This window comes from Gadus chalcogrammus, chromosome 15, assembly GCF_026213295.1.
Source record: "Gadus chalcogrammus isolate NIFS_2021 chromosome 15, NIFS_Gcha_1.0, whole genome shotgun sequence".
Taxonomy (NCBI): Eukaryota; Metazoa; Chordata; class Actinopteri; order Gadiformes; family Gadidae; genus Gadus; species Gadus chalcogrammus.
In genome coordinates, this window is record NC_079426.1 from 23,106,348 (window position 1) to 23,121,407 (window position 15,060).

Genomic DNA, 15,060 nt, shown 5'->3' on the forward strand with positions numbered 1-15,060 from the left:
CATTTTATTATGAAAAAAATATCCAGAGTTTGAGATCTCAATCATGGGATATTGCCCATGATCCCGCGATAGCGAACCAATAAAATTGCGCCATCTTAGGAGGTTCACGTGTAGCATATACTAAGTCTAAGTAGCCCGCCGTTGCCATGGCATCTGGTGCTAGCATTTATAGAGCAGGTTGACGACCCCCAGGTAGCAGGCCTTCTCTGAGACGAAGCAGCGCGCGTCGGGCCGTGCGTGGTAGCGCCGCCCGCTGGAGTACTGCAGCACCAGGCCCTCCCCGGCCTTGCTCGGTAGGGAGGCCTTGGGGAGCCGCCTGCCACCGGCCCCGGGCGCCGTGCTCATGACAACCGTCAGCCAATCAGGGAGCTCGGCCACCGCCGACAGGTCTGTGACGGTGGCCTCTTTGCCAAAGTTGAGCAGGACGAGGAAGGCGTGGTCGAGGCCGTCAAGCTCCCGGAGGAAGGAGAAGACGTTGGTGTCAGCGTGGACGGGGCAGAACCAGCCGCGCTGCAGTGGGAGCTCCGACTGACGCAGGCGGCTCAGGAGGCGGTACTGAGCCAGGACCGAGCCGCTGTCCGCCTTCTGGGTCTGAGGAGGAATTCAGCAACCCTCATTAACTATAGGGTTTCTCTTTCTTCTGACAAATGGACTTATTTTCCTGCTAAATGTATATGTTCATTCATGCTATGGTAGTAGCTAATAGTAGCACACCCACAATTCATCGATTTCTGCCCTACATTGTTTGTGAAAATGTTTCAATAAAAAAGAAAATGTACATGTTTGGAATGTCTGACACCAGGATGTAGGTCGATTTGGGGTTTATTGCAGAGTTTGTCGAATGTTGCAAGGAGAGCAGGGGTTTCCTACTGACATGATTGTGTTGTGATGGCCGGTTTAACCTGTGAGGCCTGATGAGTGACTGCACCGCAGGTGGGCAGCATCAACCAGCCCCCCAGTCCAATCACCCTGACTCAAGATGAGGTTGCTTCAACCAGCCATCCACCACACATGCCACAGTATTTCATTGTCTATCATGTATACAATGAAGCCTATGTTTTCCTCTCACAGGCTTACCAAGTGTAAAATAAAGACAATGATTTCTAGAATTGTGGCAGTGAGAAGTGTCAGTACCTCCACGTTGACGCTGCTGTAGTCAGGATGGACAGGCAGCCAGGTGGCGTTTGTGACGTTGCTGAAGCCTGCGTTCATGTCCCCAGTCCACTGCATGGGGGATCGCTGGGGGTCTCGGCCAGCACTCTGTCACAGGAGACACAGGTCAGCCTGAGGACACTGATCCATAGAACGCTACAACTGACATAACGTTTAGACCGAATGATCATCATGTTTAGCACTAATGATCATAGCGTTAAGACTTAATGATCATCATGTGTAGTCTTAATTATCATCATGTTTAGACTTAATGATCATCATGCAACGACCCCCTCATGTCTTAAGTATACCAAATTAACCATCTTCTCGCAATCCTTAATAATGTCACTGTGTTCCCACTGAACACTTAATTAATGAGTTTAGACTCCCTCTTATTACTGTTGACCTATCCACCAATAATGACACTAGTGAGCGAATGTGTGTGTGTTTTTTCATTGTGTGTGTTAAAACCACTGACCAGGTTGTATTTGCCGGCCGGGTCCTGTATTTGGCTGTGTGGGATGTTAATGTTCTCCATGCCGATCTCCTCTCCGTAGTAGGTGGTGGGTGTGCCGGGCAGGGTGAGAATCAGCATGTTGATGACGCGCGTATAGCCCCGCCCAGCGCTGGAGGCGATGCGGCCGTTGTCGTGGTTCCCCACCTGGACACCGAGGAGGAAAGAGAGAGAGGGATTCATGGATTGTTGCTGCGGATTATTCTGACATGATGCCACATCGTCATAAGCCTTGCTGAAATTATATTTAGTTTTGGAATAAAACTGTTTCGAGCCAATGCAAATTGAAGTACCGGTATTGGAAATCGATAAGTGAATGAGAAAAAATGGCCTGGTACTGCCAGAAGACATGTGGCCATTAGGAGGGAGAAGGACCGCCCCTTCATTCTGTATGCGTCACATATGATGTCCCACTGGTACTGGATGAGGTGTCCCCCAAACACACTCACTATGGGAACACAAATTGTGTCCCACTGGTAGTGGATGAGGTGGCCCCCACAGTCACTCACTATTGTAACATAAATGATGTCCCACTGGTAGTGGATGAGGTGTCCCCCACACACACTAATTATGGTAAATTCAGGTGTCTCGGAAATACCATTTATTGGTATTGTAATTTGTATTAAACAAACTAGCACTTCTTTAATTCAACAATAGAAATAATGACCGATAGGATATACAAGTTCATCTTAATGCTCAATAAGGCTCATATTTAAGCTGAGTCCTTTTTCATACCTTCCCGACAGTTGGCCGGGATACGTTAGGGTTAGGGCTGGGGTACACTAGGGTTAGAGCTGGGGTACACTAGGGTTAGGGCTGGGGTACACTAGGGTTATGGCTGGGGTACACTAGGGATAGGGTTAGGGTACACTAGGGTTGGGGCTGGGGTACACTAGGGTTAGGGATAGGGCTGGGGTACGGTAGCCTGGTCTTACCAGACTCTCGTACTTCATTTCATTTGCACAGTGTGGACCTACTCAATTGACAAACATTAACTCAATTGAAGGCGGGTGTCTGTTGAAATGTAAAGCTACTGGATCTGCCCAGTGCCACACTGGATCTGCCATAACCAATCACTAACGTTTGGCCGGGAATCACGTTATGCGCAGGCTGTAAACAAACCAAACACTGTGCGTGAAGATGTCCGTCAACGAGAGCTGACTTTAAAGTCATTGTTCTCAGCCACTCCCTCTGTTCGCTGATTGGATGCAAAAAATGTGGAAGGAGAAAACCAACTAACATACCGCAGACCCAGATCTAGCACTGAAGGGAAATCAAAATCGAGCTGAAGTACTTAGGCGGGCGGAGCCAGGCTAGGGGTACGAGGTGTGAAGGGAATTCACAGAACAAACTATTTAAAAGCGGAGCTGCTGGAGAAAGATGAGACTGTAGCATGTCTGACCTTGTCTGGCACTTTATTTTGTATCTCTGGTTCATGGGATTTTATTCTGTAAATAGAGACATTACCAGTACTAGTAAAAAATGTAATATCATCTTTTATATTTTATTAATATTTTTAGGCAAATAGTATGATGGCTTGGTCTGGGAGAATAAGCTGTGTTGCCCACTTTCTTTCCCACTGTCCCACAGGCAAGGGTCTTCTCTGCAGTATTGATTTTGGATGAAGGAGGCGCTGGCACTCGCTGCTCAGCCACTGCATGTGAATTCATCATTGTTGACCTCTTGCATATAAAGTTCAGGTCTTGATGATTCAGTGGTCCACCTAAAGTCAAAGGTTTGAACCACTGGTCTCGCCTACACTGCTGTGTGCCAATATGAAATTAGCAGAAACCATCTTCACCAGCATCACCCAGAACAAGCCTCTCCGACCAGCAAGGCAGGCGATTGCTTTCATTCGAGCAGGGGAGAAGCCTAAGCCCAAGCCAAGGGGGGCAGCGGGACTCCTTGGAACCGCACCGGACTAGCAGATGAAGGCCAACTTGGGGAAGCAGCTCAGATTCCCAGAGCACATTGTGGAAACCACCCTGAGACCAGACATAGTTCTGTCAGAGAAAGGCCATTAAGACCACCACAGAGGCAGCTGAGAAGGGCCCTAGATGGCTGTGGAATAAAAGACAGAATTGGCCCTCTAGTAAGCATATGACTTTTAAACTTAACTTATGGTTACATCTTTTGAATTGAATGGATTGATGGAGGTTAAGGGTAACTGACCACCCAGTTGGGCCACCGTCCAGTGGGCATATTGCTCATCCAGAGCAGCACCAGATGCTGGACCCACAAGCCACTGGGGTTGCGGGGCAGGTCCAGGAGGTAGAAGTTAAAGGGGAAGTCGCTCTCTTTAACCAGCGGGCTACCATAGTACATCATGGTCTTGTCCACCTCTTCGTGATCATACGACTCTGTCACCATGAACCTGATGGAACAACAAAACATTTCCTTTTTTAACATTCAACTTTAAAAGCATTTGGGGGAATTTGAGAATGAATCCTATAAAAGCTAAAAATCCAAACAGATCCATCCTGACTTCTTCATATGGGTATGGCAGATGAATGCCATAGTACAGTGACATGGTATCAACAGTGTGATGAGGCATGTTGATACCATGTAGCTGTACTGTGTGGTGCAGATGAATGACACATTACAGTGACATGGTATCAACAGTAGGGTTAGGGTTACCATGTAACTGTACTGTGTGTGACCGATAGTACAGTTCCATGGTATCAACAGTATTATGGAGCATATTGCGTGCAATGCCGTCGCACCGATATCTGCCTGGCTCCCGGCTGTACACGTCCATCTCCGCCCTCCACTCCTGCAGCAGCTGGTGGAGCCCCAGCTGGCTGGTGGTGTAGTCGTGGTGGAGCTCCCACTGTGATGGGAAGGCCTCCTTCATGGGAAGAGCAGGTGGAACAATGGGATTGGGTTGGGCTTTCATGGTGGATTGATCAAATTTCAACCATTAAAACCATTAAAAAAGGTCAGAAAGTTGTTAATAGCAATACATTTCAATGTGTGTCTAACCATAACTATTAATCTCAATACATTTCAATGTGTGTCTAACCATAACTATTAATGTCAATACATTTCTATGGTTGACTAACCGTAACTAACTATTAATCTCAATACATTTCAATGTGTGACTAACCATAACTATTAATCTCAATACATTTCAATGTTTGACTAACCATAACTATTAAACTCAATGCATTAGATGACTTTGATCTAGATAATTATTTGCTTGTCTTCCAATCAAGCAAATATCCACTATCCACTGAAATATATTTCTCTTCTGCTAATTTCGCTGTGGACAAAGCACTGTCGTCATCACAGTGCAACAAAAAGTCTTTCTTATGGAGACCTGCAAGGAAGAATGAGAATCCTGAGAACAACAAGTTCCTAAAGTAGCTCATGAATAAACTAAAGCCTTAAAGTCTCAATGGGGAACAACACGTGCTAGCTTAAAATCACCTCCAAAAATCTGTAGTCAATGCTGATCGATAGTGATCTTAATAATGTTATCAATAAAATCACATCCTTCAACTGATATATTCTACAAATCCAAAATGTTGGCCAGCCCATAAGACTTTTTTCTTTTTTTTAATCTTTGTATCAACCCTCCCACTCCCCCAATTCAGCCCAGCCTATGAAAGAAGGTGTCACACAGAGCAGAACCAGTTAGAGAGGACTGAATACTGTTATTGATCGTTTCTAATTCTAATTCCCGCCTACTAACTATCAATCTTACACAATGCAATGTTAAACACATATACTAGAATACCGATTTAGATTTAACCAATCACACTGACAAACACAGTGTTCTTGTGTTTGTTCAAAAATAATAATGCTTGCAACATTTTCAGATTTTCATCTATCTTTCAGATTTCCATGCAGCATTTTATATTGATAAAATTTAAAGCATCAGACGCGTCATCAATATCTCCACTTCAAACAAAAATGTTGGACTACCACCCTGTTCAGGCAAAATGACATGGCAATGATGAAATGCTTTAATGTCAATGACTCTAAAACTCTTGTGGAAAGAGTGACAAAACTAAAGCCATCCACCTGTTGTCTTGATACTTTACCTACCAAACTCTTTAAGAATGTTTTTGACTGCCTAGCAATAGGCATAATGCAAATAGTTAACAACTCTCTCCAATCAGGCAATTTCCCAAAAGCTTTTAAGACAGACTCTGGCAAAACCTCAATACTAATGCTACTAGACCTCAGTGCTGCATTTGACACTGTATACCATACAATACTTTTGGACAGGTTAGAATACTGGGTGGGGCTTTCAGGCAAAGTCTTAAATTGGTTTAGGTCCTACCTACAAAATAGGAACTACTTTGTTTCCATTGGCAACTTTGTATCAGAATCAACCAACGTGACATGTGGAGTCCCACAAGGTTCTATCGTAAGACCCTCTTCATTCAACATCTAAATGCTCCCACTAGGGCAAATCATGCAAAATAAATATATTGGCCATCATTGCTATGCTGATGACACGCAAATCTATTTATCGCTCACCAAATGACTATCGCCCCATAGATCTGCTGTGCCAGTGAATTGAGCAAGTCAAAGACTAGATGTGCCGAAATTTCCTTCAACTAAATGAGGACAAAACCGAGATAATTGTATTTGGACCTAAAACGGAAAGGTTTAAAGTAACACCTTCACTCTCTGTCCCAGAAAACCTCAATCAAAGCCAGAAATCTAGGGGTTATCATGGATTCAGATTTACATTTCGACAGTCACATCAAATCAGTTACAAAATCTGCAGATTATCACCTTAAATATTTAGCAAGACTTAGAGGGCTCATGTCCACTGAAGACTTACAAAAACTTGTACATGCCTTTATCACTAGTAAGCTTTATTACTGCAATGGTGTCCTTACAGGTCTCCCAAAAAAAACTCTAAGGAAACTTCAGCTTGTTCAGAATGCTGCTGCTAGAGTTTTAACAAAGACCAACAAATTTGAACATATTACACCAATAATGTAATATGTAACATTGGCTTCCTGTAGGTCAGAAAATTGATTTTAAAATCATGTTGGTAACCTTTAAACCCCTACATGGTTTAGGGCCAAAATATTTAACTGATATGATTCCACTACATAACCCTTCTAGACCACTAAGATCTTCTGAGACCAATCTGTTAACTAGAAAATAAATTTCCTGCAGAAAATGCGGTGAGTGCTGTAGTACAAAGTGAAGTACAACACTGGCCCGGGAACGCCTCGGGATCCCCCCGTCAGAGCTGGTCAATGTGGCCCGGGAAAGGGAAGTCTGGGGCCCCCTGCTTGAGCTGCTCCCCCCGCGACCCGACCCCGGATAAGCGGACGAAAATGAGATGGGGAACTTTGCCTTTATTTTCTATTTTTACCAGAGAGATACATGATGTGATACCAGAGAGAAAGGATAAGGGTTTGAGACCCGAGTTCTGTCTGGGTTAGAGTCCTAGAATCCGGGTTGTCGTCCCAGAATCTGGGTTGTAGTCCCAGAAAAAGGACCAAGTTCCTTAAGGTCGGGTTGTAGTCCTAACGTGGGTACCAGAGAGACTGTTGAACAGATCTTGATTACATTGCACTTTCTAAAATGCTTTTTTAACTTTGCCTTTATTTTCTGTCTATTTTACTAATTTTTTGCATATTCTTTCTATTACTTATCTATTATTTTATTTTATGACAATGTTTATATGTGAAGCACTTTTAGCCTGTCTTGTGTATGAAAAGTGCTATATAAATAAAGTTGCCTTGCCTTGCCTTGCCTATCTTATCGTCTAACAAGATAACAGGTTAATGTGCTGTAAGAGATACCAAAGTTCATGTTTTAACTGACTGTGGCATCAGGATTCTTTCTTTGGAGAAACGCTACCTGTCATAAAAAGGATACTGGGGATACATGCTTCGCGTTGTGCCGGCGAAATGCACATATCTTGGACCCCTGGATAACTGCTTGCAGTTCTAGTTAAGATTGATAACATATGAATGTTCAATAGGGCGGTGGAAAAAACTGAAATCAGAATGTAAACTACAAAATGGATTTCCTGCAGAACAGTGCTGTAGCACAACGTGAGGTTGAAAATATTTTTTAATAAAGCCAGATAGATTAAGACATAAAGAAACGTTAAATGGCTTAAATCAAGTGAAGGGATTTGAACAAAAGTTCAAAAGTCTAAATGGAGTAAACAATGGTTGGAAACAAATAAAGTGACCGCTGAATGAAAAATTGAAAGCATTGCTAAAAATGTAAAATGAATTGAACTTGAGAATCTGAAATGACAAATGTATTGCCCTGCACTGTGTGTGTGTGTGTGTGTGTGTGTGTGTGTGTGTGTGTGTGTGTGTGTGTGTGTGTGTGTGTGTGTGTGTGTGTGTGTGTGTGTGTGTGTGTGTGTGTGTGTGTGTGTGTGTGTGTGTGTGTGTGTGTGTATGTATATGTGTGTGTGTGTGTGTGTATTTGTTTAAGAGAATAGCGAGCCGGTGTGTGATTGAAAGTAGCCCAATAGAGTGGGAAAAACAGCCCAATCTGGCAACACTGCCTGAACGCCTCCAAAAGTAGCCCAATCCAGCAGGAAAAAACGCCCAATTTGGCAACACTGCTGAACGTCACGCTCCAGTGTCAACGTAAATCAATGAGACCAACTGAAAACGAAGCCGGTATGAAACTAAAACTGTGATTCTAAACAAAGTATAAATGCTATTGAAATTGCGTTCTGATAGTATTGAAGATACAAATGTATAGATTTGTTTAACTGTTTACACAATGTTAAACGGTTGAAATTTGACTGAGTTACGTTGTCCTAAGTAATGTATGGGTCAGAATGGGCAGATGGCTTCAATGTGACCAACTGTAGAATATGACGGTTTGAAACTAAGACTGTGAATCTGAATAAAGTATAAATTATATCGAAATTCCGTTTGAATATTATTGAAGTTACAAGTGTGTAGATTTGTTAAATGAAGGGAGGGGAAACTAAGGGAAACGGGTGAAAATCGATTTAGTTACGTCTTAAACAGTTGAAGGTTTCTGTAGCTGAAAGTATGGCGGAGGAATTGAAGACCAAAAAACGGCGGAAGAATAATAATAATAAAGGTTTCAATATCTAGAGTGTGTATGCTACAGCATTCACACTAATAATAAAGATTTCAATATCTAGAGTGTCGATGCTACAGCATTCAGACTAATACAAATTATGAAGAACAGTAGTTGAGCGCTGCATGCAGCACTCACCTAACTAGCAGCGGCTGTGGAAGGGTTACAACTACCTTTAGCATTTTGTAGAATGTAGCTGTTCTCACTGTCGTCATAATGACCTTTTACCAGTTCCATATACAGCGTTAACAGTACCTAGAAAATACATTTCCTGGAGAAACATTATAAACGTACAGACCATTTAAAGAATGTCGAGCTGTTGGAAAATAGGGTGGAAGTTATACCAACAGCTAAATCAAAGTGATATTTTGAACCTAAAATTTAGCAATATGATATATGCATTAGTATACTTATATTTACTATCTATCCATAAGTATTGGTTAGTATGGTAACTTATTAGTAATGATAGTACCAGTAATAGTAGTAACATAATAATATAAGTAATAATAAGTAGTAGAAGTAGTATTGGTATGATAAACAGTAGTATTTGTATGATAAGTCGTATGATATAGTATTCGTACTATACATTGTAGTATTAGTATGATACAGTATTTATACTTTACATTGTAGGATTAGTATGATAATAGCAGAAGGTAACACATCATTTGTGGTTCCACCCTAAAAGATGTAGAGTCATAATTATATTATTTCACGTCATTTCACCGAGATAAATTTATAGAATGATAAGGCTAATTCTATTGGAATCTGTGGTGTCTCAGCTTAATGTGATCATCTTTGCAGATAGCATGATGTTAAAATGTATAATTGTATAGGATGTATGAACGTAACGTATCCTCAAACCATAGTGAAAAACTATAATTCTGACAACAATAAATTGGAAATTGTCCAGCTCAGTAGAAGAAGACGTGGCTGTCCATCTTGTTTCTGTCCCTTCAAGTATGGGAGTTTCTTTGCAAATTTAAAAATGGTTTAAAAGAGGAGACTGTGGTTTCAAGACAGGCGAGTCTCCATAGGGCGCCATTATAAAGAAAACTTCAATCAAAAACTTGTTTTTCAAATCACTGAATAATTTCAATGCCAGAGAGAAAGAACAACCAAAATGGTTTAAGCTTAAATTTGTGTTTCTAGATATAAATACTGACGTTGTTAGACTCGGTGATGTTCGAAATGTTTAGCTGTTGTTAATCTAGTTTGGGCTTAGAGCGGGTGACGCTACAAGGGCTCAGTGGAGTAAATGAGACAAAGCAGATATATACAAAGCAGTTATAGAACTAAAACTGTTGAATAGGGCTGAGCACGATTATTCTGATATGAGTTTGTTAAGTCGGTACTGAAATCGAAATTCGGTGTTGGGAAACTTGCTTTGTTTTGATGATGAAATTTTAATGTGAAAAATATGAATGTTTTTTAACCTCTATCCCAGCTGTCAAATGTAACGCTTCAGTTGAGGTAACGGCAGCCATCCTCAGCATGCCCAAACGTGGGATGACCAGATTATCATTCGCTAGTTTTGGACATTCAAAATTATTGGAATATTCCGGGAGCACTTTGACAGCTGCTGTCCAGTTAGGATACACAAGCCATTAACACACCAGCCAGTGCAGCGTTTGAGAAGGGTTTTAATAATGAACTAATAACCAAAATACACCAAGTAGCTCTACCTACTAATAGACAGGAAACCATGTGTGTTCAGAAACCTTTAGGCTGCCTTGATGCTCCTGTAACCAAGTGGCATTCGGACTGATAAGTGGACCCCTGAGCCAATGACGGGATGCTGTTGTTTTGCGTTATTAAAATAACACTTTCTTTTACCAATTGAACCACTTTACAAAACAATCAGTTGATAAAATATAGATTGTGCAGTATTGGTCTCCGCCCGCTACATTTCATGCACTGAAAGATACACACCTTGCCTGGATTTTCTTAACATATAATTTGGAATCCTAACAAATATTTAAAGCTTCAAATTATGTATTCGGGCCAGCCCTACTGTTGAAGTATAAATCATTGATAATCTGTTTAGATAAGTATGAAGATTTAAATACGATGATTTGTTAAAAAAAGGTTGTGTTCCTCTAACATTTCATAAACCAAATCAATGTATGGTCAATAAGTGTTAGGGCCGTGACTAACGATTATATTCATAGTCGATTAAACCAACAATTATATTCATAGTCAATTCATATAATGATTTTTTTATTGGATAAATGACTTAAACAATGAATCGATTATCAAAATTCATTGTTCAGACTCAATGTTTTAATGATTTGGTAACTATGCCACGCTGACCGCAGCCTCAAGAGTAAATAGTGCGGTATTTTGCTGTTGAGTGTGCACCAATGGTGGTCAGAGTGTGTCAGGAAGTTGTTAGGCTTACCGGGGGTTTGCTGGGGTCGGTAAGGGGCTCGCTTCTCAGATGTGAGGCCTCCAGGAGCCGCTTCACTGCAGCCATGCGGAACCCATCCACTCCCTTCTCCAGCCAGAACCTAAGAATGTCCTGATGACCACAAACACAACACACGGCCGAGCCCCAGGTTTTAAAAGAGGCAGCCCTGCAGGTTACACACCCATGCGCATACATACAATCTCACGTTAGCTCATGGTAAGGTTGCATGGGAAAGCCGTTGTGTGTGTTCATTGTATGTTGTGTGTTTGTGCAGCAGTGAACAGAAAGAGGATTATTGACTAAAGGAAATGGTTAACTAGGTGACCATCAGCTACTATGTCTGATGAGTGAACACACAGAACTGCTGCTCATAATAAGGCACATAAAAGATAAGTCACAAGTCAATATAAATGATTTACAAATAATAACAGCACATAGAGGAAGGCTGCCTGTCTCGGAAAATAACTTACAATCATCTCCCTGCGGACATGAGGGTTTCTGAAGTTGAGGTCGGGTTGCTCTTTGAGGAACTGGTGCAGGTAGCACTGGCCTCTAACCTCATCATAAGTCCACGAAGAGTTACCAAACACACTCACCTGCAGAAAGAGACCGATAGGGACAGGGTTAGGGTGGGACATGAGAGAGAAGAGTCGACCTTGACTCTGCATAGCCACCCCCTCCCATCCATACTTAGTTATAGTCCTTAGTTGTGTAGCATCTTATCCTAGCTATCTTTGTTGGATACAGGGAATGGGTTAACCTAGTGATTGTTAGTGCTTTGCATTTATTTCTATGAACATCCTTACTGTACAGGCAGCGGTATATTGTTGTTTCACTTTTTTCTGAAAAATGTACTTGTTGTAAGTCGCTTGGGATAGAATCTACTGCTAAACGCCCTAAATGTAAATTTAGAAGACTCAACAAATTATAGGCATCTGTTACTCAAGGTCCGATTCGCCGTGACTCTCCGATCCTAACTCCACAAAGACATAATACAGATGAATGCAAGAAGACAGGCATTAAATCATAATGGTATCCATGTCTACCCAGTTATTGGGCCTTGGTGCGGTTGCGTTGCAGTCAGTCCAGAGGTAGTAGTCTTTGTAGTGCTCGTCTCTGCTGCGGCTCAGGTTAAACCAGCGGTGGCGGTCACTGGTGTGGTTGGGAATAAAGTCCATGATCAGCTTCAATCCTAGAAGTTGGATGAAAAAAGTTGAATACAGGCCATCCTGAAAGGTCCATTACATTGTGATACAGAAACATCAGAACAACATTTGTTGCCATTAGATGATTCATTTTACATTTAGGGCAGTTAGAAGACACTTTTATCCAAAGCGATTTACGGTCCATTTACACATTCACACACTGACGGCGGAGTCAACCACGCCGGGCGACAGCCAGCTCGTCAGGAGCAGTCAGGGTTAGGCGTCTTGCTCAGGGACACCTCAACACTCTACGAGGAGCCGGGGTCCGAACTAGCAACCTTCCGGTAACAAGTCAACCTGCTCTACCTCCTAAGCTAAGCCAACCCACTTTCACCTCACATTCCTTTTTTATCTTCCATTGGCCTGAATCAAGCTACAAGATGAACACAGGCCCAGTGCTCCGTCATGTTGGCTATTTGGTCAGCTTGGTAAAGGCCGTCACAGGAAGAAAAGCTGCTCCTTCCACCACAACCTTTCTGGGCACAGACCCACTCTTCTGGCTAAATTCCAGTACATTACAAGTGAACCAGGATACCAATACACTACATTACTGTGGAACCAGATTACCAATACACTACATTATTGTAGAACCATGATACCAATATACTACATTACTGTAGAACCAGGACTCCAATACACTACATTACTGTAGAACCAGGATACATATGGTGTCATTTGACACACACTCTCACACTCTCTCACACACACACACACACACACACACACACACACACACACACACACACACACACACACACACACACACACACACACACACACACACACACACACACACACACACACCTCGGTTATGCATCTGGGCCAGGAGCTCCTCAAAGTCCTGCATGGTCCCAAACACGGGGTCCACCTCGCGGAAGTCCTCCACGTCGTAGCCGAAGTCCCTCATGGGCGAGCGGTAGAAGGGGCTGATCCACACCGACTTAATGTTCAGGTACTCAAAGTGAGACAGCTGCTCTATGATACCTGTTAGCACACAGCGTAACACATATTCAAGGTAAGAGTGTGTGTGTGTGTGTGTGTGTGTGTGTGTGTGTGTGTGTGTGTGTGTGTGTGTGTGTGTGTGTGTGTGTGTGTGTGTGTGTGTGTGTGTGTGTGTTTGTTTAAAATGATGACAGTGTTCCAGGTGACAGTGGAAAAAAATAAATCAGCGGCAGGAATGGTTTGATTGATTGAAACCCATGAGCACAGTACAATATGACAATAAACCCACCTTTGAGGTCCCCGACGCCGTCGCCGTCTGAGTCCCTGAAGGAGCGGGGGTAGATCTGGTAGAGCGGAGACGCCCGCCACCAGCCCAGGCACGGCGGGGACAGCGCGATGACCGTGATGGTCAGCGCAACCAGCGCCAGGACGCACAGGATCAGGAGCCAGAACAAGATCTGCCGGGGGACTCGGTACCGGGCCTGGCTGGAGTAAAGCAGCAGCACCTCTTTGGGCATCCCGGCGTACGGTTTGATCTGCGTGTACTCGGTACAAGCGTCCTGCTGCCCTCCACCTGTTGGATCAACGGACGTAGCGGTGGAGTCCCGAGTCTCCTCGGTGGACTCCCGGTTCTCCTCGGTCGTTCCCCGGTTCTTCTCGGTGGAGTCCCGGGACTCCTCGGCGCCATGTTCCGTGAAGCCCGGATTGCTGATGCACTCCTCGAGCTCCACGAAGTCGTTCCCATTGGTCATGTTGAAACAGAACACGTCAAATAGCGATTAATAGCCTAATTCGGCCCTCGTTGTTAGTTATCCCAGTGCACTTCGGTAGCGAGAAGTCCGGTGTGTTTCAGCCTAAAAACGCCCATGACTCTGTGAGGGTCATAGTGCAGAATCTCAGACATGCACTACCGAACTGAAGGCGACATGTGCCTCACGCATGAACGCGCTGCGCGCGAGGTAACGTGGAATGTGAAACACATAGAGACATGGGGCACCTCCGTCGCTGGTTCACCACCAGAGACACCAGAGATATGGGGCAACTCTGTCACTGAGTCTAGAGCAGGGGTCACCAACCTTTTTGAACCTGAAAAAGATGCAAAAAGTTGACGCGCGTCGTGATCCCATTCAAAGTGAATGTAGAGACGCGTTGCTGCTTTACTGCCGATGCATTTGCTGCCGAGAAAACGGGCAGCAAAACTTGATTTGACGCGCGTCAAAATCTGATTTGCGGCGCGGCATGCCCGTGCCCGCTGACGGGCACGGGCGGAGGGCGCGTTCACGTATTTTGCGGCGCGTCAAATGCTGCTCGAGTTGAAATATTTCAACTTTTGACGCGCGTCAAAAGTTTGACGCGCCGCAAAACTTGATTTGACGCGCCGCAAAACTCAGGCGTCAACGCGTTCGGGCAGCAAATGCATCTTTTGGTGTGAACGCAGGGTCGAAGCTACTTCATGGGCACTGAGTCATACGAAGGGCACCCAGTTCTATACACTCTTCTGAAATAACACATTTTCTCAGTTTGCCTTTAGTTATATATTTACTATTAATGATTAATGATACTCATCCAGTGAAGACAATTAATTAAGTGATGTTATGGATCTCACAATAATTATCAACAATGACTTAAAAAAGGTGGGAAAGAGTTGTTCAAGAATGAGGACTATTTTTAGAACAGGCCTGCGGGCGCCTCATGTGGTCCTTGCGGGCACCATGGTGGCCGCGGGCACTGTGTTGGTGACCCCTGGTCTAGAGATACCAGAGACATGGGGCACCTCCGACACT

The 15,060-nt window shown here is 43.5% G+C and overlaps 1 protein-coding gene across 1 annotated transcript; it reads right to left on the minus strand.

Annotated features, from left to right (window-relative positions):
- Positions 1–114: 114 nt before the first annotated feature.
- Positions 115–14,698, minus strand: slc3a1 (solute carrier family 3 member 1). The gene is made up of 10 exons (XM_056609863.1): positions 13,566–14,698; positions 13,139–13,318; positions 12,176–12,321; positions 11,600–11,725; positions 11,121–11,240; positions 4,390–4,514; positions 3,839–4,040; positions 1,631–1,813; positions 1,135–1,260; positions 115–591 (listed from the first exon to the last, which is right to left on the minus strand). Exons 1-10 carry the CDS (start codon positions 14,026–14,028, stop codon positions 160–162), a joined length of 2,103 nt encoding a protein of 700 aa, XP_056465838.1. The 5' UTR covers positions 14,029–14,698; the 3' UTR covers positions 115–159.
- Positions 14,699–15,060: the final 362 nt, after the last annotated feature.